We start from the raw sequence: 25,292 nt of genomic DNA, 5'->3' as shown, positions 1-25,292 counted from the left end.
GAATAGCACTCATGGAATCACTATGCAATTTCGGTACACCTGTATGAATCCCCAAATCTCCCACTAGCCGATCAAGCCATATAGCCTCCTTGCAACCCTTTGTGGCTGCAACATACTCAGCCTCTGTGGTAGACAAAGCAACGCACTTCTGTGCGCGAGACATCCACGACACTGCACCACCTGCAAAGGTGAACACATAACCAGAAGTGGATCTCCTACTATCCACATGCCCTGCATAGTCTGAATCTGTGTACCCAAGTACACGCATGTCTCCTTTACCAAAGCAAATGCACATCTCCTTGGTACCCTTCATGTACCTCATGATGCACTTAACTGCCTCCCAATGCCTCTTTCCTGGATTAGCCATATAGCGGCTAACAACTCCCACTGCAAATGCAATGTCTGGTCTAGTAGCTATCATAGCATACATAAGACTCCCAACTGCTGATGCATAAGGAACCTTGGCCATCATGGCCTTTTCCTCATCTGATTTGGGACTATCTGTATGACTCAGTTTCACATATGGAGGCAATGGAGTACTCACTGCCTTCCCCCCCTCCATATTGAAACGCTGTAATACTTTTGTAACATACTCTTTTTGTGAAAGCCAAAGGAGTTTCCTACTCCGATCACGCGTGATGCGCATACCAAGAATATGACCTGCAAGTCCCAAATCCTTCATATCAAAGGCCTCATGCAACTTGGCCTTTAATGCATCTAGCTCATAAGTATTCTTGCTAGCCAATAGCATATCATCCACATATAGTGCCAGGATTATCAGGCTACTATCCTTAGCCCTTTTAGTGTAGAGGTAGTGATCAATTTCACTCCTTCTAAAACCCTGGGACCGAATGAAAGCATCAAACTTCTGATACCATTCTCTAGGTGCTTGCTTAAGACCATAGAGACTCTTTTTCAGCTTGCAAACTAAATGCTCTTTGCCCTTTTCTTCAAAGCCTTCCGGCTGCACCATGTAGATGTCCTCATGCAAATCCCCATGCAAGAAAGCTGTCTTGACATCCATTTGCATAAGCTACATATCCTCTACTGCCACTAGTCCAAGCATGCATCTAAGTTGGTCATCTTCACAACCGGAGAGAATATCTCATCAAAGTCCACACCCTTCTCTTGCTTGAACCCTTTAGCAACCAAACGGGCCTTGTATCTAGGCACATCATCACCTGTGACCTTCATTTTGTAGACCCATTTACATGGCAATGCTTTCTTTCCATGTGGCAAAGAAACCAAGTCCCAAGTCTTATTCTTCATAAGTGAACTCATCTCTGATTGCATAGCATACTCCCACTTGCGTTGATCCTCACGCATCATAGCCTCTTTGTAGCAAGAAGGCTCCCCGCAATCAGTAAGCATCACATAGTCTACTCCTGGAACAAACCTATCAGGCGGTCTAGACACTCTAGATGATCTTCTCAAGGGCATTTCAGCTTGCTGTCCCACTTGCATATCAGCCACATTTGGCTCATCATTTCCACCAATAGATGATCCATCATCTACCCTTAATTGTATACCTATGGGAGTACTTGGTTGTACCATTTCTTGCACATTTGGTGCATGGACAGCTTGCTGCCTATCAACATATGCAGGTGGATTCACATCCTGGAAAGTGATTCTCCTCATTTCCACATCCCTCATGGGTGCCTTATGCATCTTCTTCTCATTGAAGACCACATCATGGCTGCGTATGATCTTCTTTGCTTCTGGATCCCAGAGACGATAGCCCATCTCTCCACTTTCACCATAACCTAGAAAGATGCATTTCCTAGACTTAGGATCTAGCTTCTTTCGAAGCTCTTTTGGCACATGTGCATATGCCTCACACCCAAATATACGCAAATGAGAGTAAGAGGGCTTCTTGCCACTCCATGCCTCTTCAGGAATACCACCATCCAAACTCTTACTAGGTGATCTATTGATCACATGCACTGCAGTCTTCATTGCCTCAGCCCAAAAACCACCAGAAAGACTTGCATTGGAAAGCATGCATTGCAACCTTTCTTGAATGGTACGATTCATCTTTTCTGCAACTGGATTTTGCTCTGGAGTACGAGGGGATGTAAGCTCCCTCTTAATCCCACGAGTATCACAAAAATGCTAAAAGTCATGAGAGAGATACTCTCCACCATTGTCAGTCCGTAGGCATTTAAGCGTTCTACCTGACTGATTCTCAACCAAGGCCAGCCATTTCTGAAATACCTGGAACACATCACTCTTCCGAGCTATAGCATAAGCCCACACTTTCCTAGTTGCATCATCAATGAATGTCACATAGTATTCAGCCCCGCCTAATGACCGTGTAGGCATGGGACCACATACGTCTGAATGCACCAAATCAAGCATTTCAAACTCTTTCTTTCCCCTTCTTTTATGGGCTGATTTAGTCTGCTTCCCATAGAGACAGTGCTCACAAAATTCAAAATCAGAGAAACTCAAATGCGGTACATAACCCAAACGGCATAAGAGTTTCATTCCATTCTGGCTCATGTGCCCCAACCTGCAATGCCACAAAGAAGTGCTTGGCTGCTCGGTTATTGCAACAACATGATCAAATACCCCTGATACATGTAAGGGATACAAAGTCCCACACTTGGCACCCCTGGCCAAAAGCATAGAGCCCTTCTGAATTTTCCAACTCTGAAAGCCAAAAGTGGTGTGAAAACCAGCATCATCTAGCTGACCCACTGAAATAAGACTCTTGGTCAGCTTAGGCACATGTCTCACATGTTTCAAAACAAATGCAGACCCATTTGCAAAAGAAAACTTTATGTCACCTGCTCCCACTATGTCACATGCATAGTCATTTCCAAGATGCACACAACCTGTCTTTCCACTATCATAAGTGGAGAACCATTCCCTATGGGGAGTAACATGGAATGAAGCACCAGAATCCAAAATCCAATCCTGGGAATATGCATCATCTGAAGTGGTAAGCAACTCTGCAGATAAACTAGACATGAAGAGAACATCATTGTCACTATCACGTGTGACTGCATTGATCTCGTCGATCTTCACTTTTCCTTTGTCCTCCCTTGGACTCTCTTCCTTTTGATTTGCACCCCAATTTGCATTCTTTTTCTTATCCTTTTGCTCTCTTTTCAGCTTGTAGCAATCCTTTTTCATATGGCCCTTCTTGCCACAATGGTAACACTCAATGTTCCATGCCCTGGATTTGCTACGAGACTTCCCTCTTTCTTGGGACTTCCCCCTGAACTGTAATCTGCCCCTTTGCACATTTAAGGCTGCATCCTGCTTGTTGCCATCCATAGACTTCCGTCTAATCTCCTCGGCCAACAAGCTACCCACAACATTATCAAATTTCAGTACTCCACCAGGTGCAGAGTTACTGACAGCTGTACGGAAGGTATCCCATGAGGATGGCAATGAACATAAGAGAAATATTGCCTTAGTCTCCGCATCAAAATTCATTTTCTGAGCCTGAAGCTGGCTGAAAATAATATTGAATTCATTCAAGTGAGAAGCAATGGAGACCCCTTCCTTCATTTGCAGCTCAAACAACCTCTTCATGAGGTAAACTTTATTAGAGGCAGTTTCCTTCTCATAAGTGGCACATAGTTTCTTCCATAAATCTTCCGTAGTCTGCTCATTCACTACTGTGAAATAAACTGACTCTGCAAGATGAAGTCTAATAGTAGACTTTGCTAATGCATCCAACTCATTCCAATCATCCTCAGACATATTTGCAGGCTTAGCTTCAATCCCTGCCAAGGGTTTAATCTGCTTCTTTTGAATAAGCACATCCCTTATCTGTTCTTTCCACAAAGAAAAGTTTGTCGCATCAAACTTTTTAATGCTGAAAAACTCCTTTTCAGGCATGGAAGAGGATGCCATGATGCAAATAAAGCAAAATCCCAAATGCTAGTGCCTGCAAGAGAGAATCACACCAAATACCAGGTGCACCCAAATGTGTATGCCACAATAGAGTGAAATATCACCAAAATTCAAAGCTCAAAGCATCAAAAGATGCATCTGACTCATGTGCATATACTATGCATCCATATGAGCAAATCTGGCCCAAAAGAAAATGCCAATAAGTGCCAAATGACTCAAGCATAAACACTGTCCACTGGCATATGCATCAATAATGTCTCATCCAAGAGAGCATAGCACTATCAGTGCATCACCTGCAATGTGTCAAAGCTGTCCCTCAGCTTAAAATAGCATCCATGTGCAAAGCGTCCATAAAAAATAGCATCCCACAAGGCAATTTGGGCCTATCAGCGCATCCAACAAGGACCGCAATGCATCCAAATGGCCTATAAATCATCCATTGCAACCCAATGCATACCACGAATGAGCGCACACTGCTCAAACTGCAACCAGAGTGATCTGCATAAGGTATGCTCAAGAAATCATAGTCCCACGGTAATGAGCGTTACTGAAAATAGAACCTGAGATGCCTTAAAACATGGGCGCCATCGCATAATTGGACTCAGCAAGAAAATCTGCAAATATCTCTCTTCTGCCAGAACTCCAAAATCCCAACTGATGAGTGAGAAATGGGAGTCAACACTTATCCACTGCCATGTGGCATAAATCTAAGGTTTCAAAACCTTAGTATGAAAAATGCATAACAGAGAGACGAAATCGAATACACAGAGATTTATAACTCTCAAAATCCTTCACCGAATCACGCAAGAACTGATAGGTGGGGGTTTTTGGGCGTCCGGAACGCAATGGGACAGACGGTTTTGGAAACCGTGGCCTCAATCACTGGGTCCAACACACGGACTGAAAAACCTTTTTAGAAACAGAGCTATCTGTAAACTCCACCGGAGTGCGAATGATGAGCAACATAGAAGTTTTAGGACCTCCTGAGTCCACCGGAACTGACAGATCTGCAAATGGTTGCTCCAAACTTGAGTTCCAACACCCGGGCAAAAAACGCAGAAACTGACACAGAGAGCCAGAAATCCAATGAAATGATCCCGGATTCAAGAATGAAGGTGTTTCCAAGCTCCTGAAGTAATGTGGACACCAAAAGCAAGCAATAGTTGCCTCTACAAGTCAATATGGAGTCTTTGTCATCGAACGGAACAGGGAAAAGCTCAAAAAACGGCTTTTTCTTTGAAAGCTCTTAACAGGCTCTCAAAACCACTTCGCAAAGCCAAAGTGACTTTTCCAAATGTTCCTCCAAGGTCTATGCACACTCGGATGCAAGTAAAGTCACCCACAAAGCTTCCCACAGAGCTTCTCCTTCCTCCCACAGAGCTGTTGAGCTTCAAAGCATTCACACACGCTCAGCTAGATCACCCGGGCTCTGATACCAGTTGAGAGTGCTCTCAACGGAAGCAAGAACGGAAGAAGGAGAGAGAGAGACAGAGAGCCACACAAGTTTGGTGGGTGCAGAACCACCCTAATCTTCTTTTTCATTCATTTATATATGTGTTTGAGTATTGTACATAACCGGGGTTAAGGCACAGTGACCTTTAACCCCCACAGATAGTTTGGTAAGGGTTGATCTCATTGAGGATGAGATTGAACCGTAGCCCACCATCATTGATATTGGCAAAACTATTTTACATATTGTCTCATTCTCCTCACCTTATTTAATTTTTGTATATGTGGGTTTGCCAATAAGCATTAATATTTTTGTTAAAATTACGTGCTTTGGTAATCATGGGCAATGTTTGGAAAGCAATGATGTACATTTATAAGCCTACACCAAAATCTCACTTTCTATATTCTCTATTTTGTGTCTAAATCCATGTCTAAATCCGTGTCTAATTCACAGTGCAGATGTGCTAATAGACGCGCTATTAGATGCGCTCGTATTTTCGCTATTCGAGCAATGCCTATAGACGTGCCCGCTATTTTGCGTGTCTATAGTTGCTTTGTCTTGTTGTGAAATGTTTTGAGGCCCTAGTTATACCCACTCCTATCCTTGCATCTAATATGTCCATGTATTCATGCAACTGATTATGCTCTCTACAATTGATAACTTTTGCACCTAGAAAATCCACATTTGTCATAGTGTTTCTACTATCTTGCTTTTTGAACATTGTTCTTTGTCTGACAACACAACGACGTGCATTGCTTGTTAAATGCAATAATTCTCTCTTGCTAAGACTTATAAATTGTTCCACATTGCACTCTACATCATTGTGTCCATGTATTTCATTCCCATGTATACCATCATTCGCATCCATGAATGCTTCAACTGTGCTTGTGTTTCTATGATCTTGTTTTTTGAACATTGTTCTTTGGCTGGCAATAGCATGCTCTGCATTACGTGTCGAATCCAATGTTGATCTTGTATGAAATCTTTCTAAATGTGAAGTATTATCCAACAATCTTCCTTTGTTCATTTCACCATCTTCAGTTTATGAGCGCAACGAAATATATTTCTTTCACCATCTCTCTCTCTCTCTCTCTCTCTCTCTCTCTCTCTCTCTCTCTCTCTCTCTCTCCACGTGTTTGTATACTCATGTATGCATAGATATATACTTGAACACATGGACACATGTGCCACGTGCATGTGATTGTGCATGCATTTGAGTAACCATAAATACACCCATAAATTGTATTTAATATGTGTAACACATTTTTGTCTTTTTATCTCATGGAGTGACATGTCATTAGGACCACAGCTATACAAGATGTATATATGTCAGCCATCCTCCCCTCGTGAAACAATAGAACATACATGAGTGGCATTTGTGATCAGTGCAAGTAATATATTCTAGTCAAGAATCCATTGCACCTCAAAATATGGATGTCTCGTTTCCCAACATCAATATCATCCCCTTGTCCTGGCATGATAGCGGCAACCTCGCTAGCTATAAGAACCAAGTATTGTTGTGAGGTCGAATGATTCTAAAAAATAACCATCCTCACATTTGCATGTGGATCTCTACTCAATGCTTCCCCCATGGCTACAAATACACTAGCATATGAATTGCATTCATGCATCATTCTTTGAAGAAATTATAAAATTACAAGATCTAAACCAGGCATCACATCCATTTGGTTTTGTAGTTCATGATCTGTATTGTACACATACAACTGTGCAACACATGGGATCCCCTGTTTGGGCCCATCAGGTAACAAACTCTTGATGTGATGGTACATAGTACCATGAATATGAAAGCTGTGTATACCCATATTTCTAGAAAACACTTGGTCAATTTGGGCTCCCAATGAGACAAATGCCATTGCACTATTATAATCTCTTATATTCTTCTTAAATGATTTGCTCCGAGCATCATTTCCATGTAGTAGAGCTTTCAAGGCCTCAGGTGGTTTTTCCAATGGCAACAACGATACGTGACCAAGTTTACAATGCAATAATGCTTTCCCACAACCTGATGCATACATGTTCTTGACTCTTGCTTCCATAATTGAGCATGACAAAAACTACATATATGATCCATTGGTCCAAGTGACTGGAGAGTAGGAGCACTGAAGACCAACGCATACAGAGATGGATGCCCTATATCATCTCTCAATGGAAATCAATGTAGAATAGAGAGGGTCCCTCCCACACCTAAAACCGCACCCCTACTGTCAAAATTATGTTCTCGTGCTCTCAAACGTTTTGAGACCCTAGTTGTAGCCACTCCTATCCCTGCATCTAATATGTCTGTGTATTCATGCAACTGATTATGCTCTCTACAATTGATAACTTCTGCACCTAGAAAATCCACATTTATCATAGTGTTTCTACTACCTTGCTTTTTGAACATTGTTCTTTGTCTGGCAACATGACAATGTGCATTGCGTGTCAAATGCAATAATTCTCTCTTGCTAAGACTTATTCAATGTGCACTCTACATCATTTGTCCATGTATTTGATTCCCATGTACACCATCTTTCGCATCCATAAATGCTTCAACTGTGCTTGTGTTTCTATGATGTTGTTTTTTCAACATTGTTCTTTATCTCGCAATAGCAAGATGTGCTATACATGTCGAATCCAATAATGAGATTTTGTGAAATCTTTCCAAATGCGAAGCATTATCCAATAGTCTTCCTTTTATTTGTTTCACCATCTTCTGTTTATAAATGCAGCTAAATATATTTCTTTCACCATCTCTCTCTCTCTCTCTCTCTCTCTCGTGTATAAACCATCCTTCCCCATCAAGTTTAGTAAAACCCACGTGGGTTTTGGTGGTTGAGGCTTTGGTTCATGTCGTGGTGTATGTGTGTTCGATCCCTGTGGATCGCTTCGGATAAGCCTGTTAAGGCTTCTTGGCATTGTTGCTACGAAGTAAAAAATTCCTCTCTCTCTCTCTCTCTCTCTCTCCCTCTCTCTTCATGTGTTTGTATACTCATGTATGCATAGATATATACTTGAACACATGGACACACGTGTCATGTATGTGTGGCTGTGCACGTGTTGGTGTAAGCATAAATACACACATAAAGTGTATTTAATATACATATATATTGATTTTTGAGTGTCTATCATGTACGTGTGCATGAAATCTTATCATAAACATCTACGTATTCACACATATGTGTGCGATTAAGCATGTATTTATGTATGCATTAAAGGATGTCCATCCACGCATTTGCATGCATGCTTTTGCAAGCATATATTTTGACGTCTCACACATAACAAAAATCCATCACTCATATGTGTATTTATGCCCACATATGTCCATGTATTTACATTTGCATCTTTGCATAATTCAAATGTTGAATTAATTTGACTGGCACTCCCATTAATATACTTCAGATGAGGTCGAGCAATGTCCAAAATATTAACCTTAGAAATTAAAATGTAACATAATAGTTTTGTGCAATAGAAGCAAAAATCCTACAGCAACCATACGATAACTTTGGGCTCCTTTACAAAAATCTATATAGATGTACCGAGGCCATTTCAATTTTCATGGGTTGCAATCTGCTCTAGCTTACAACTCATTCTAGTCATTAAAGCTATCAGTCTATTCAAACCAACTTTGAATGTTGACACCTCGGTTGATAGTAGCTGAACCTGCTCTTTTAGCTTGTCAACTTGCAGTCTACATCCATTGTCACATACAACGGAGCCTCCTCCACTCCCTCTGAGAAGCTGTTGTACATACTGATTTGTGTGCTTCATGCTACTATCAATTTGAGCAATCCGAGAAATAAGAGCTTCAGAGGATGCATCTATGTCCACAGTTATCATTCCCGCACCTTCTGAATGCATTTCCCTCCATAAGGATCTCAAATATCTCGTGTTCATGGAATTCACATCTTTATACGACTCGCATATATCTTGAATGGATTTCAAAGAACGTAATAGGTGCTTATTGGCATGCTTGGTTGCATGGGAGGGAGCCCCCCACCTTCCAAGTCATCTCATTGAAACAAAGGTGCGACGGTCCATGAATGGAGTAAAAATGTCATGCAATAGCAATGCCATTTGTTCCTCAAGGGCACTTGGGTGCTTGATTTCTTCCATGGGTGGAAGTCTTCAGCCTTGTAACCCTTTTTGTTTCACAAAGGCTTTGTCGTCCACGAAAGGATGACACAACAATGTCAGAGTTTGCATCTTCGCCATTTTGAATAGTGCTTGGAGCCATCTTTGCAACTACACCCAAAAACAAAGTACAAAAACCTTTTCAAGTGTGTATTGACTAAATCACATCATCTAGGGTTAGAAGCTCGACTCTGAAAGGTTTGGTCATATCATTCATCTCCATCTAATGATTCCAAAGCATACATCTCCATCTCCATCTCCATCTGTGAGATATAAATGCATTGAATCATATATGCTTGGAACCATATTCTAATGATGCCTTTCTAATTTCTTAATGAGGATGTATATAAGAGAGCTTCTACTCAACCTCCTCTGTTCAATGCAAAAATGCATTGAATCACATATGCTTTCAACCATATGCAAAAGTTTCATGAGAGGGAGAGAATGCATGAGATCCGTTTTGAAATATGATAAAAATGAATGAACTTCTTGAGAAATCAATTCCAAGTATCACATGATGCAATACCATCTCAAGTAGATGCATGAACCCTGTAATACCTCAATAGTACTATGTTTCATCTAGGGTTAGAGGCTCATCTTTGAAAGGTTTGGGTATAGCATACATCTGAATCTAATGATTTTAATGCATGCATCTCCATCTCCATCTTTGAAATATAAATGCATTGAACCATATATGCATCGAGCCATTTCTAATGATGCCTTTCTCATTTCATAATAAGAATGCATAGAAAGACCATGTACTTGACCTCCTCTTCATTACAAAAGTGTATTGAATCACATATGCTTTGAACCATATGTAAAAATTTCATGAGAGGGAGAGAATGCATGAGATATACATTCTGAAAATACGATAAAAATGAATGAACTTCTTGAGAAAACAATACCATCTCAAGGAGACACATGAACCCTCTAAAGCTTCAATGTATTATGTTTCATCTAGGGTTATAGGCTCCTCTCTAAAGGGTCTGGTCATAGAATACATGTCCATCTAATGATTCCAATGCATACATCTCCATCTCCATCTTTAAAATATAAATGCATTGAATCATGTATGCATTGAACCATATTCTAATGATGCCTTTTAAATTTCTTAATGAGAATGTATGTAAGAGAGCTAGAATGCCCCTCTACTCAAGCTCCTTATTGAACCATATATGCATCAAACCATATTCTAATGATGCCTTTCTAATTTCTTAATGAGAACGCATATAAGAGCTAGAAATCCCTCTACTGGGCCTCCTACATTCATTACAAAAATGCATTGAATCACATATGCTTTGAGCCATATGCAAAAGTTTCAATTATCAATGGTGCAATGAAATCTTAATTAGAACTAAATCATACCAAAATATATGATATTACTCTTCCAAATTGTAGATTGTATAACGACACCTTTATAATTTGGGAAGCATCTTTCTATTTTTCAAAAGTGAAAAATCCCATCAACTCCTATTCCATTATTTACATGCATGACCACTTTCCATCTCATGATTCCGATGAAAAAATCAATGGGAATTTCAATCATAACTTATGGAAAGCAATAGTCGCTTAGCAAACTCACAACAGGAACTCCCTTATTCATTCCATATGGAAAAAAATAAAAGCACTTACAAAAGGCAAGGAACAAACATCACATGCATGACTAAACAAAAAAAGTGGAAGGGGTACTGATGTCGTAGTAGACACATGGTGAACTAATGGGCTAGATGGAAGGCCTGGAAAAAAGGATATAAAAAGAAAAAAAGAAAGAAAGAAAATATCAAGGTTATTTAAGATGCTCCAATATAGGCAAACGTTGCAATGTTTTCCGTAGCACATCAATCATCAAAATACATTCAATATAAGCCAAAGTGAAAACATTTACTATAGCTCAATTAGTTGAAAGATGCCCATCCACAATTGTGAGCTATTCAACTTGGTTCCCAGCAGACAATGTCTATCTTCACCACTCCGAAGGCAATCATTGCAACTTCAATGGAAGGACTACCTAACTTAGGGGATGGTGCAACTCTGGAGAGGAACTCACTTATAGTCTTTTATGGCAAGAATATTATCTTGCATGGAAATGGTTCAGCCATTATATTTGTGATGGTAGCACCAACATATAGAGATAGTTCTCATGTGCCACCATCATTATGGTTTTTTGCTCGTAGTAGAACACCTTCTATGTGGAGGAAGGCATTGACCACTATAGCATTTTTGCAAACCTTGGCAAGAAGACCTTTCAATTACTTAGATCGGCCTTCAATAGTTTGGGCCAAGGACCCTTTATAGCATCAGAAAATGCCATATTTAACCAACACCTTTCCTTTGAATGTGAGAGTTGACTTATTTACAGAATGGGAAAGACCTCAGTAGATTGCAATGGGTGGATGTGTTGAGATATCGAGCTCCACTCGCGATATGCCAGGGTGACTGTTGTGGATTTATGTCACCGACTTGTTAGCTGGAGATGCGGTTGGTATACCGCCCACGAATAATAGCTGGATGACAGCTATCCTTATCTACTCTAGTTTGTGGCTCAGTTAGTATGCCACCTTAGTTAGTTGAGTTTGGTTTGAGACCCACATATAGGGTTCTTCTATTTCTTTGTATTTGAGTTCTTTTGGCTTACACAACTAAGAAGAGGAAAATTGTTTTCAGCCTCCACCTGTGTGTGTATTCCCCCTATTGTGCATGTGAGAAAGTCGCAAGTGAGACTCCTTCCCTCTCTCCCACTATCTTCACATGGTATCAGAGCCTTTTTCGTGGTAAGGAGCTCAAGAAAGCAAGCCAAGTTCGTGGTGTCCTGGTAAGAGGACCAGTGTTGCTTTCCTATTTCGAGTTTGGGAGCAAATCTCTGCAGGTAGCATAGCCAGAAGTGCAAGAGTGCACTGTCTCAGATTGAGACGCCCTTCGCGGTGTGGCGAGAGCGCAGTATATGCTACGGGAGAGGGCGAAGTCATTTCGGGGCCCGTTTTGGAGACGGAAGTTCTCCGCAGGCACTCAGAAAAAGGCCCTGTTTTTGCTGTGCGACCACTGTTCTGCGGGTCGGTGAAAAGTTGCCGCAGAAATTGCACCGTATGCCTTTGTGCAGAGATATTGGGAGTTGCAGATTCATGCTTGTTGCCTGTTGATGCAAAATCGTCACTAGGAAGTGATTGTGTGGTGAAATACCACTTTCGTCAGTTTTGCAGATCTGCCTGTGTGAGGCAAAAAGCTGTGTTTTTTGTAGTGACAGAATATTTTGCAGTGTTCTGTAATGGCATCTGATTCTTTTTCATAGATTGTCACTGAAAAGCTTGACAAGAACAACTTCCAGGCATGGAAGTTTAGAATGACGAATTTCTTGATGGGAAAAGGCTATTGGGAGTTCATTACAGGAAATGAAGAAGAACCTGTTCTTCCTAATGTTCCCAGTCAACAGGAAATGCAGGCATTCAAAGGATGGCATGAGAGAGCCAGGAAAGTTATGTACTGGCTGTCTATCAGTATTTCGGATTCCATGATTGTGCATATTCAGGATGCAAATACGCCAAAGGAGGCATGGGATACTTTGGCAAAAATGTATAGCACAAATACGCAAGCCAGGAAAATGCAACTCAAACAGGAGTTGCACAATGTGCAGAGAGAAAATTTGAGCATAAATGACTACCACATGAAAGTGAAGAAAATTGCAGATGCACTTGCTTCCATTGGGTCGCCAGTGGATGATGACGATTTCGTTTTTGTGACCTTGAATGGTCTAGGAAAGGATTATGCACAATTCTGGACATCCATTGCCGTCCGTGAAAAATTTCCAGATTTTGAGGAGTTGATTGCTCTTCTAATTTCTGAAGAGCAGAGAAATGGGGGTGCATCTTCTTTAGTAGGAACTTCAAAAGAAACTGTCTTCTACTCAAATGCTGGCAGAGGTAGAGGCACAGGTAGAGGAGGCCGATCTGCAGGCCATGGTAGAAATCAAAATATGCAGCAAACGCAAGAAAACCAGTCCTATGCAAGAGGACGTGGTAACTCTAGAGGCAGGGGGAGCCAAAGAGGCCGTGGTGGATGGCAGAGAGGCCAAAATGCAAACAGCAATATTGAATGCTACTATTGTGGCAAAATGGGTCATATGGCTAAGGACTGCTATAAAAAGCAGAATGACATTATGAATGGAAAATTGCAGCAAGGCAATTATGCATCCTCTAGTAGACAGGGTGATGACAGAAATGAGCATTTGTTTATGGTGCAGAATATGACAAATTCTGTAACAAGTGCAGAAGAAAGCAATGATGTGTGGTATGTTGACTCGGGTGCGTCAAACCACATGACAGGTCACGCTGAATGGATGCAAGATGCAAGAAAAATGGAAAAACCAGGATTTGTGGAGACTGGTGATGATACTGCACATCCTATTGTGCAGATTGGCAAAATTCCTTTGTCTATGCAGGATGGGAAAAAGAAATACTTATCTGATGTATTTCATGTCCCGAACATCACCAAGAACCTGGTTTCTATTGGTCAAATGGTTGAGCAGGGCTTGCAGGTTAGATTTAATCCTTATGGATGCTTTGTTGAGGATATGAAAAATAACGGTCGCTTGATAGCAAAAGGAAAGAAGAAGGGCAGGATGTTTACGTTGGATGCAGACATGCCTGAATTGAGTGCAGCAATGTTTGCACATGGGACCGGTGTAGTTGTAGATATTGATATCTGGCACAAACGCATTGGTCATGTTAATATACAGTGACTTAAATCAATGCAAGCCCAAAATATTGTTGCAGGATTGCCTAAATTCAAGGTTGCAGAAATGCACAAGGTTTGTGAAGCCTGTCAATTTGGGAAACAGGCAAGGAAACCTTTTCCTAGGCATGTTCAAGAGAGTAAAAAGCCATTGGAATTAATCCACTCTGATGTGTGGACTACAAAAGCTGCATCTATTGGAGGCTGTCACTATTTTGTCACATTTATTGATGACTTCAGCAAAAAACTGTGGGTGTATTTTATGAAAAAGAAAAGTGAAGTGTTTGGGCACTTCAAAGCTTTCAAAGCTATGGTTGAAAAAGAAACAGGCCTGCAAATAAAATGCCTAAGGTCAGATGGAGGGGGAGAGTACCTCTCAAATGAGTTTGCAAGGTTCTTGCAGGAGCATGGTATAAAGTAGCAATATTCATGCAGTCATACCCCACAGCAAAATGGAATTGCAGAAAGGAAAAACAGGCATATTGGAGAGGTATCTCGGGCTATGGTAAATGAAAAAGATCTACCAGATTATTATTGGGCTGAAGCAGTTGCTACAGCAGTGTATATAATGAACAGGACTCCCACTGCAGCAATACATGGCATGACGCCAGAGGAGATGTATACTGGTAGGAAACCAAATATTTCTCATTTGAAAATTTTTGGTTGCATTGCCTATGTCCATGTGCCAGATGAGTTGAGGTCCAAGTTGGATCCAAAAGATGAGAAGTGCGTCTTTATTGGTTATTCTCTGCAGCAAAAAGGGTATAGATGCTATAACCCTTCTACACGAAAGTTCACAGTGAGCAGAGATGTTTTTTATGAGATGAGCAGCTGGTATAAACCAGTAAATGTGATGATTGATGTAGATGCACAAAATGGTAATGCTGCACAGAATTCACAGCAGCAATCACAAAATATCAGTGGACCTGGAGTGTCCTCTAACAGTGGTTCACATACTTCGCCATGGACAGGCAGATTGAGATCAGGAGAATCTCCTCAAAGCAATGCAGAGAGTGGTACGCAGGTATCACGAAAAGGAAAAGAGAAGGTAGATCAGCCCATGTTTGATGTGAATGCAGGTCACTCTTGTGTGGATGGTGAATCCAGTGGCTCAGAACAGAGCATTGATGATGAGTTGGGTATTCCCTCTGTTGTTACACCTAGAGTAAGGAAGGCCAGGGATGTTTTGAGAGCACCTGGAAGTGAGCCTAGTTTGCGCAGGTCTACCAGGGTTAGGTATCCTGTGGATAGGCTAAAATATGATGGATTTACAGCCATTCACTATGCCTATATGGTCAAAGTGATACAGGAACCAGAACCCACTTCTTTTGAGCAAGCCATGGAAAATGAAAAATGGGAGAAAGCCATGGATGAAGAAATGGATGCCTTGGATGCTAATGCTACATGGGAATTGGTGCCTTTGCTTAAAGGCAAGAATGCAATTGGCTGTAAGTGGGTTTATAAGATCAAGCACAATGCAGATGGTTCTGTGAATAGATACAAGGCAAGATTAGTTGTTAAGGGGTATGCACAGACATATGGCATTGATTATGAAGAAACTTTCAGCCCGGTTGCAAGGATGGCAATCGTAAGAGCAGCCATTGCTATGGCTGCATCAAAGGGATGGTCTTTACATCAGATGGATGTAAAGAATGCCTTCTTGCATGGTGATTTGCAAGAAGAGGTCTTTATGGAGCAGCCAGTAGGTTATGTTCATGCTACTCATCCTGAGTTTGTTTGCAGGTTGAAGAAAGCCTTGTATGGCTTGAAGCAAGCACCTAGAGCATGGTCTGACAAGATAGGACAGTATCTTGTCACTATTGGCTTTCAGATTTCCAAGGCAGATTTCTCACTCTATGTGAGAAAAACAGAGAAAGGGATTATGTTGCTGGTCATTTATGTTGATGATTTGATCATCACAGGTGATAGTGATGAAGATATCCTTCATGTGAAAATGCTATTGAGGCAGACGTTTGAGATGAAGGATTTGGAAGAGCTGCGTTATTTCTTGGGCATTGAGGTGATTAGATCACCAAGTGGGATACAGCTCTTGCAGAGGCAGTATGGATTGGACATGCTGTCCAAATATGGGATGACAGGCTGTAAGTCTATTTCAGTTCCTTTGGAGCAGAATGTGAAGCTGAGCATAGATGCAGGTGAGCTTCTGGAAGACCCTACTATGTACAGACGCATAGTAGGAAGTTTGATTTACATGACTATTACCAGGCCAGATTTGAGCTATGCTGTTGGGTTGGTAAGTCAGTTTATGCAGGCTCCAAGGAAACCGCATTTGGATGCGGCTAGACGCATACTCAGGTATGTGAAGTCCACATTGCAGTATGGACTATTTTATGAGGCTGGGGTTCGGATACAGTTGCATGGATACACTGATGCTGATTGGGCTGGTAGTATTTCTTATAGACGATCTACCAGTGGATATGTGTTCTCTTTTGGGAGTGCTGCAGTCACTTGGAGCAACAAGAAACAACCTACAGTTGCCTTGTCGAGCACAGAGGCTGAGTACAGGGGTACAGCAATGGCTGCATGTGAGGTAGCTTGGTTGCATAAGCTACTTTATGATATGCATCAGTCTACAGATGGGTCGGTTGTCATTTATTGTGACAACATGAGCAGTATACATTTGGCAAAGAACCCAGTCTTTCATGCTAGAACAAAGCACATTGAGGTGCATTATCACTATGTGCGGGAGAAGGTTTTACTAGGTCTTATTGATCTAGTTTATGTCAGCACAGAGGATCAGGTAGCTGACATATTCACAAAAGCATTGGGCGCAGAGAAGCTGCGCAAGTATAGAGACCTGCTTGGTGTGCAGGATTTGGGATTGAGCTCGAGGGGGAGTGTTGAGATATCGAGCTCCACTCGCGATATGCCAGGGTGACTGTTGTGGATTTATGTCACCGACTTGTTAGCTGGAGATGCGGTTGGTATACCGCCCATGAATAATAGCTGGATGACAGCTATCCTTATCTACTCTAGTTTGTGGCTCAGTTAGTATGCCACCTTAGTTAGTTGAGTTTGGTTTGAGACCCACATATAGGGTTCTTCTATTTCTTTGTATTTGAGTTCTTTTGGCTTACACAACTAAGAAGAGGAAAACTGTTTTCAGCCTCCACCTGTGTGTGTATTCCCCCTATTGTGCATGTGAGAAAGTCGCAAGTGAGACTCCTTCCCTCTCTCCCACTATCTTCACAGGATGCATTCCATAATGGCTGTATTTGCAAAAGGATGATTAAACTCCAACTTAGAAGGGGCTATAGTTGCTTCTTCAGTACATTTCTCATTTCTTGTATGGATTCAAAGTCTTAATCATAGAATCAAGACCTTTATGAAGCTTTACGTTATGGATCTTTACAAATTGCAAGCACTAAATTTCTTTTATCACAGCATGCTATTGCTTGAATGCATTTGCAAACCTAACAGCTCTCCTATAGTTGGGGTATAATCCGTCTCTATTCGAAGTCTGCTTCTTTGAAGGGCTCTTTTGAGGAGTTCAAGTGAGCTAGATTCTCCTACTAGGAGTACAACATTTGACTTGTATAGACTACAAGTTTGTGCATTTGTGTTGGATGGGACAGTGAACACCTTATGAGAATCTACTACAAAGAACATATAAATGTAAGTTCATTTTCTAAGTTAAGCATTGCCTTCAATAATTCGAAGCAAGGTTTTCAAAACTCTCTAAGAAATGTACCATAGATTATGTCCTATGGTTGGACTTCATCAATGATTTTTGGCTTCTTGTTTGCCAGATAGTCTTAACTCTTGACATGTCTTATGCTCCATAACATGTAAACTGCAAGGATTGGATTGTTATGCAAAGGTCCAGACTAACATCTACTGCTACTTTTTTATCTCACCTTATCAAGAAATCTCAAGGAAGCTAAAATAGTAGATTTCTTATAGGCCACCCCCCCATTGCTAAATCAATAATGTTCAGGAATACTTCTTGATTTATTTCTAGCTGTGATTCGAAACAACAGCTGAAATAAGCAAAATCACAAGCAGCTGCCAAGGCAATTTTCTTTTAGAAAAGCAACTCCGTAAGATTATACATTTTTCTAATTATGTTAAGCTCTATGTTTATTTCTAATTCCAAAATCCATGCATTCTTTTTCCAATTATGTTAAGTTCTATGTTTATTTTTCATATAGTTATTCTGTTATGCATTTTAGAATAACTATATGAAGGAAAACATATGATGTTGGCATTTGAAATTTACATCTTCCAAACCATGCTCATAGCTTTATCTAACATGGAATGAAAGTCTTTCACACTCAACCTAGAATGAGGCTGATAAGATACAAAATCATACATCATAACTTCATGTTTCTAGATTGCAAAAGTGGCAAAAATTAAAAAGTCTAGCAAAGGCAAGTGACTTCCATTGTTGTGCAATAGTTTAGGACTACGCATGCTAATCCATTGAAAGGGCAACATCTTCCTAATTTAGTTCCATGTCCAAAAAGGAAAACGGCAAGAAGGGCATCAAAAACCAACCACAATTAGATGTTCTTGATCTTAAAGAAGTAGACATACTTGTTAATTATTTTCAAATTACAAATGATGGATGCCCAAGGAAGAAGACAATAGATGTTCTCTTTGAGGATGTTCCATCTCATGCCACACATCTTGTTGACACCTCCTCTAGACTCACACAGTGTCAAATGGAAGCAGCATTAGGTGAGAATATTCTTCTTGATATTGCCGAGAACAATGGCTCATCCACTGCTAAATCATCATTGAACCATGACAATGATCTAGGATCATGATGAAATTATAGGTGTTGATATAGAAGAGGATGCACTTGCAAAGTGAGAGTGTGCATGTACACTTTTTGGTTGTGTAGCTATATCAATTTTTAATCTTTTTCAGATTTGCCCAACTTATCAATTCCTTTGACGATGTTAACAAACCATAAGGACTATGTATTGTGCTTTTTAGAATTATGTAAATATCGATAATTATCAGAATTGCTATGAAAATACTCTTAAACTTAAGCCTCTTTTTTGCTTGCTTTTTTTCCATAATGATAGCATGCAATAGTGTTTTTAATTATGATAAAAATTGTCTCAATTTTTTTCTTTTAAAAAGGAATATTCCATTTAGTTCTCGTTTGTGCACAGTGTTACCCCTTTTATATGCACAATAGTGTTACTCTCTCAAACCTTACTTTACCAATGAGATCATCAATGTGGTTCTCCTCATTGATAATGTCATTAATAGGGTGAGGGGTGGGTGAGGATTTATCCAAAATACCAAACGGAAAATTATGTGATGAGGTGTGTGGCGGGGGGGGGGGGGGCGAGGGGGGATTATTTTTTAAGGGAACATTAAGGGACTCCCTACTCTTCTTACTAAATAAAAAATACTAAAGGGCCCAAAAAAGTCCCAAATTGTCTTTAAAGAAGGAAGCAACCCCACCAATATTCCCTCTAATGAATCTCTTTTTTAATCCCCTTTTTTAAGGCCAATTTAGGCCCTTGAGATGTTTTTATTTGGGACACTGATGGATCTCAGTGAACAAGATTAACCATTTGGACAAGGGGAATGGGGCTCTTTTTCCTTTTTAGCATATATTGTTCTAATTGGTGGTATTAGGTTTGTTCAAAATTTGCAACATGATTTATAGTCAAGGTTGGAAATTTTACTTCATGAATGCAAGGATGTATCCATATGTGTAAAACTTAGAATATATGAAGCATTATATACATTTGAAATCTAATTTTCAAGAAATTAAGCATTGTATTGTATCATCAAGAAATGTTTTGAGAAGTTTTAAATTGTATTGGAAGCTTTTGGAGGGCTATATATGGCATGTAAATTTCATGTGTTTAAGGTACAGTCCTCCATTCTAACCCATTCCCTACTACCCAGGCCTTCATAGTCATCATTACTGATATCGAATTTCACAAGAAAGTCCAAGACCTTCGAGATGGGTAATTGTTGTGTGCGCTGAGATATTGTTTAAAAAATGTGACTAGGTTTCTCAACATGAACATCCGTCATTACTGGAGGTTCTTGAGTTTTCATTAGCAAGGGGTCTGCCCCTATAAGGGTGAGTACACATTGCCAAAGGTTGTCCCAAAGGTGCCCAATTTGTGGGCAACCAAAAAATGTCATGGCCACTCTTCAATGGGTAGGGGATTAGACACACGGCCCAAGCAAGAATCTTTATAAAAAGGTAGCGTTTGATGGGGAGCGATACTCTACTTGAATTTGATTGGTTAGAAATTCTTGCCCAAGGCTTGGGCAGCTTGTCCAAGAAATCTCTAATGATGTCTACCCCAGTGAAGCATCCCAATTCGCTCGGCCCATTGATGATGGGCGGGTTCTACGAGGGCTTTTCCACACTTGCTAGTGGCGCTCTGGCCACATGCAGGGGAAGGGTTTAATCAACGAAAACCTTTAGTGGTTCAACAATAGCCCAAATCGATGATTTTGGAAGATTCTAATCTAGCATTCCAGAGCTGGTCTGGCCAATTCTCATGCCAATGGGACAGGCTGGTGGTGGCCAGTGTAGCTAGGAATAGGTTGCTGCTGCTGCTACACATGAACCTCCAACAAACATGGGGGCAATTTGCCATGTTGCTTCTTCCACCGAGTTGACGGGCTCCTAACTGGCACCAGCGTGGGCTGGGGGGAGCCCTCTAATCTTGTGCGTCCATACCATGATGAGAGGGGGGCCACAACTTAAGTTTTTCAAGGCAAAATTGAAGAGAAATTCAAGGAACCAACTTCTTTGAGGGGCAAATCTTGTCTAGTTACAAAAGCAACAAAGAAGACGCACACATCCACCCATTTTCTACTTCAACCAAAACAACACGAGCCCAATCGCCATAGCCATAGCTCAGCCACAGAGCCATCCCCATCGCCATAGCCACAGCCACATCCACAGCCCCTGCCCTCCATAGCCATGGCCTCGCGCTCCAAACCCTTGGCCCTCATCCTCGTCCATGGCCTTCGCCGATCCTCCTCTCCCTCCTTCTCCCGCCTCGGTCTCCGCTCCTTTGCCTCCTCATCCGACGACCACAATGATGTCGTCGTCATCGGCGGCGGCCCCGGTGGCTACGTCGCTGCCATCAAGGCTGCCCAATTGGGCTTCAAAACCACCTGCATCGAGAAACGTGGAGCTCTCGGTGGAACTTGCCTCAATGTCGGATGCATTCCTTCCAAGGTTCGTACTGTCGGTCCTTGAGACGTGTTGTTTCCTCGATCGAACCTTTGTACTTGCCCTCGCAGATCTGTGTAGTTGGAATTGCCCTCCTTACACTTTCAATAATTTTTTAAAAAAATGCCCTCCTTACTGATATTAGCCGATAGCATCTTCGACCTGACAGATAATTGAGCTTCTTATCTGCACATGTTTCTGTTTTTTGAAAATTCCTCACGTTCAATCTTTTTGTGCTCACTGACTTCCCAATGCGCGTGTAATAAAGCTCGATTAGAAGTCCATTTCAGGCCTTTCCTTTAGATCGCTGTAACATTTCACGCTGTGATGCGGTGGCAGGAGTTTCGAAGACTTCTATCAACCGCCAGTAGGTTCGTTGTACTGCAGAAGAGTTGATTCCTAAGAATGTTTGACAGGTGAATTATAGATCTGCCCTCTGTATCGCCTAGGATCCATTCAATCAGTTTAGCGTGATTACTGTTTGAGACTTTTTATTAAAATAAAAAGTAGAAATTTAAGCGAGGGGAAGGACTTTCCACATCGTTTATTAAGCAAAAAGCTGGCGGGATCATAGCACCGCCACAGCAGTGGAGCTAGGAACCCTCCTAGTAATTCTGTATCCTGGTAAACCAACCAAAGCTTGCTGTTTCAAATCAAGAAAACAATCATAGGTAGAAACAACAGCAGCACGCAAAAGAGCCATCCACAATTGAAGATCGACTCATCCATTGAAATTTCTTCCCCCCAAGGCATGATTTCTGGTTAACCAGGTGGTACTTCTTACCCAATCCCAGATGTGCAGAAGTCAGAATCAAATCCAGATATTGTGCTTCCACGTCCAAAGTCCCTTATCAACCCCAACTGCTAGACCTTGTGTTTCACACGCCTGCAGTCTGCCCTCATTGCGGGACATTCCCAAAAGAGATGGAGCGTGGTTTTCAGTGGCTGAACGGCAGAGAGGGCATCTGTGATCAATTGGGACATACCTGGCAAGTAAGCCCCTAAGGGGGAGTCAGTGATGCATGATATTCCAGAATAAGAATTAAACTTGATCAAAATTTTTGTTTACCTCTATTTTTGCTTGGATGCTCGTTTGGGAGACTAAATGAAATCGTATAGTCTTCACAAGCTATAGCTTGAATGAAGAGAATGTGGACTACCTTTTGGTTAGCCTTCTCCCTTGGTGCTAGCCTTTCTCAAGGCTGAGTCTGTCCAGAGTGTACTCAGTACGAAGAGCTTTGTATAAACGGATGCTCAAGTATGTGTGGGTGTGTGGATTTGTGTGTGTGACAGCCTCGTGAGAGCATATGTTCATACTATGGTCTACACCCACTGTTGGGTGCTGATGATGTTGGTGGGGGATGTCATAGTAGCTAGTCCCTGCTATGCATGATGGAGTTTATGGTTTTCAACCTTATGAGTGACTTTCATGAGATCGAAACTGCACATTGTGTTGTGTTATTAGAAGATGAGTTTGGCGATGTTCCTCTAGATATAAGGTATTGGTTGTCTAGGACAGTCCTAGAAGCCACCAGAAGACTGGATCTAGCGTACGGTGAAAGTTCTTTTGGTCTCATAGACATACACAAACCCACACATGCATGCATTTGTGCGCACCTACAGTTTTGTATGAGAAAACTCCATAATTGTTTTCTGACTTGTGCATTTTCAGGCCCTTCTGCATTCCTCCCACATGTTCTATGAAGCCAAGCATGCTTTTCATAATCATGGAGTAAAGGTTGGAAGCGTTGAAATTGATGTCCCCGTCATGATGGCACAGAAGGAAAAGGCTGTCTCAGGTCTTACAAAGGGAATTGAAGGTCTTTTTAAGAAGAATAAGGTTGCATATGTCAAAGGAACTGGAAAAATTGTTGGTACAGGTGAGGTCCTGGTAGATCTACTTGAAGGGGGCACAAAGACAGTTAAAGCTAAGAACATTATCGTTGCTACTGGCTCAGAAGTCAAATCCCTACCTGGCATAACAATTGATGAGCAAAAGATTGTATCCTCCACAGGCGCACTGGCTCTCCCAGAAGTACCAAAAAAGCTTGTAGTTATTGGGGCAGGATATATTGGATTGGAAATGGGTTCTGTGTGGGGGAGGCTGGGATCAGAGGTTACTGTGGTTGAATTTGCAGATACAATTGTCCCATCCTTGGATGCAGAGATTCGGAAGGCATTCCAGAGGACCCTTGAGAAGCAGAAAATGAAGTTTAAATTGAAAACAAAGGTGGTAAGTGTGGATGCATCAGGTCCAGGTGTGAAGTTGGTTCTTGAGCCCTCCTCAGGGGGAGAGCAAAGCACGTTAGAGGCGGATGTTGTTCTTGTGTCTGCCGGAAGAGTGCCTTACACAAAAGGATTGGGCTTAGAAGAGATGGGCGTGAAAGTTGACAAATTTGGAAGGTTGGAGGTGGATCACCACTTTCAAACAACTGTGCCAGGAATTTATGCAATAGGGGATGTCATTCCAGGTCCTATGCTTGCACACAAGGCAGAAGAAGATGGCGTTGCTTGTGTTGAACTTCTAGCAGGGAAGGCCGGACATGTCAACTATGATACAGTACCAGGAGTGGTCTACACACATCCTGAGGTTGCTTCAGTAGGGAAGACAGAGGAGCAGGTGATAGCCATGAATATCAACTATACTGTCGGGAAGTTTCCCTTTATGGCCAACAGCAGGGCGAGGACGATTGATGATGCAGAGGGCATGGTCAAGATCATTGCAGAGAAGGATACAGATAAGATTCTTGGTGTACATATTATGGGTCCTAGTGCAGGTGAGTTGATTCATGAGGCTACTCTTGCTTTGGAATATGGAGCCTCTAGTGAAGACCTTGCCAGGACTTGCCATGGTCACCCTACTCTGAGTGAAGCTGTAAAAGAAGCAGCCCTTGCGACCTTTTCCAAGGCCATTCACTTTTAGATGCTCTTACATTGTCCAAATTGAAGTCCACAGTCACCAAGGCGATGCATCATTTTTGGCTTGAATGACTGACACTCAATAAAGCAAAGATGTACATGAAAAAGTTGCTGAATGATGTGGATGAGAGTTGTGCTGGGATGGATTGAATGAAATTGTTCCTTTCTTCACTAGTTTTACCATGTAGCTGGTAGGAATGTAACCCACGGAATTCTATGGGAAGGCTTTTTAAGCTAAATAGTTTTTCCTGAATTTAGCGTACTGCCCCATATCCTTCCCTTCCAAGCTATCATGTCAATTCTTCACATTTTTTGTGAAAGATTTCTTGCTGTTCATTTCAATTTTTTATTCTAGACACCATGGTGGGCTGAATCAGATGGAATCCAGATGTATTTTTTCGTAATATAAATGAAGATAATAGGAGTGTTCTTTATTGCTCGACACAGGGAGGAGAATCTTCCACCACTAGCCATGATACATGAATTATAGATTCAACTAGATGATGTCATTATTCAATCCTTACATCAAGTTATTCCAATGATGAAGATGGTAAGTATGTATTAAGGAAGGCTTATAGTAGGATCTCTGTGTGTGTGTGGTGTGTGAGAAAGAGCAGGTCTGTGGAGCTCCCCCTCTACCTCTCTGTGTGCAGGTCGGATAGCCAGCCCCTCCCTGGAGGCTCTCAGCCCATCGAAGCCCTCGTCTGGGTCCTCCTCCATCTCATGACTGCTGCTGGGTCCTCTCTTCCAGCTCACGCCTGTTGTGCGACCGTTCCTGAGGCACTCTTGTGCTGTGTGCAGGTCACTTGGGTGTGCTGCTGCACTTTGCAACAATTAACTGCCCTTTTTGTCTCTCCTCTGCTGCCTCGATTGCTAGCTCCTGCTTTTCCCCACAGGGGGTGTGAGTGTGTGTGGGTGCGTGTGGATATTGTTGGGGGCCGGATTGTGTGTAATAATTTTGCCATATCCTGCTGCTGGTTCAATTCGCTGCTGATAGACCTTGCTTAACTT

General features: G+C 41.5%; 1 protein-coding gene across 1 annotated transcript; it reads left to right on the top strand.

The window, feature by feature from the left end:
- Positions 1-20,947: 20,947 nt before the first annotated feature.
- Positions 20,948-24,658, top strand: LOC147889667 (dihydrolipoyl dehydrogenase 1, mitochondrial-like). Its single transcript, XM_087391488.1, has 2 exons — positions 20,948-21,368; positions 23,035-24,658. The coding sequence occupies exons 1-2, from the start codon at positions 21,108-21,110 to the stop codon at positions 24,283-24,285; spliced, it is 1,512 nt and encodes a 503-aa protein (XP_087247614.1). The 5' UTR covers positions 20,948-21,107; the 3' UTR covers positions 24,286-24,658.
- Positions 24,659-25,292: the final 634 nt, after the last annotated feature.

Source organism: Dipteris shenzhenensis, chromosome 20 (genome assembly GCF_047967505.1).
Source record: "Dipteris shenzhenensis isolate YYH24624 ecotype China chromosome 20, Dip_SZ_1.0, whole genome shotgun sequence".
In the NCBI taxonomy this organism is placed as follows: domain Eukaryota; kingdom Viridiplantae; phylum Streptophyta; class Polypodiopsida; order Gleicheniales; family Dipteridaceae; genus Dipteris; species Dipteris shenzhenensis.
The sequence above is the reverse complement of the archived record's forward strand: the minus strand, read 5'-3'. Positions and strand labels throughout refer to the sequence as shown.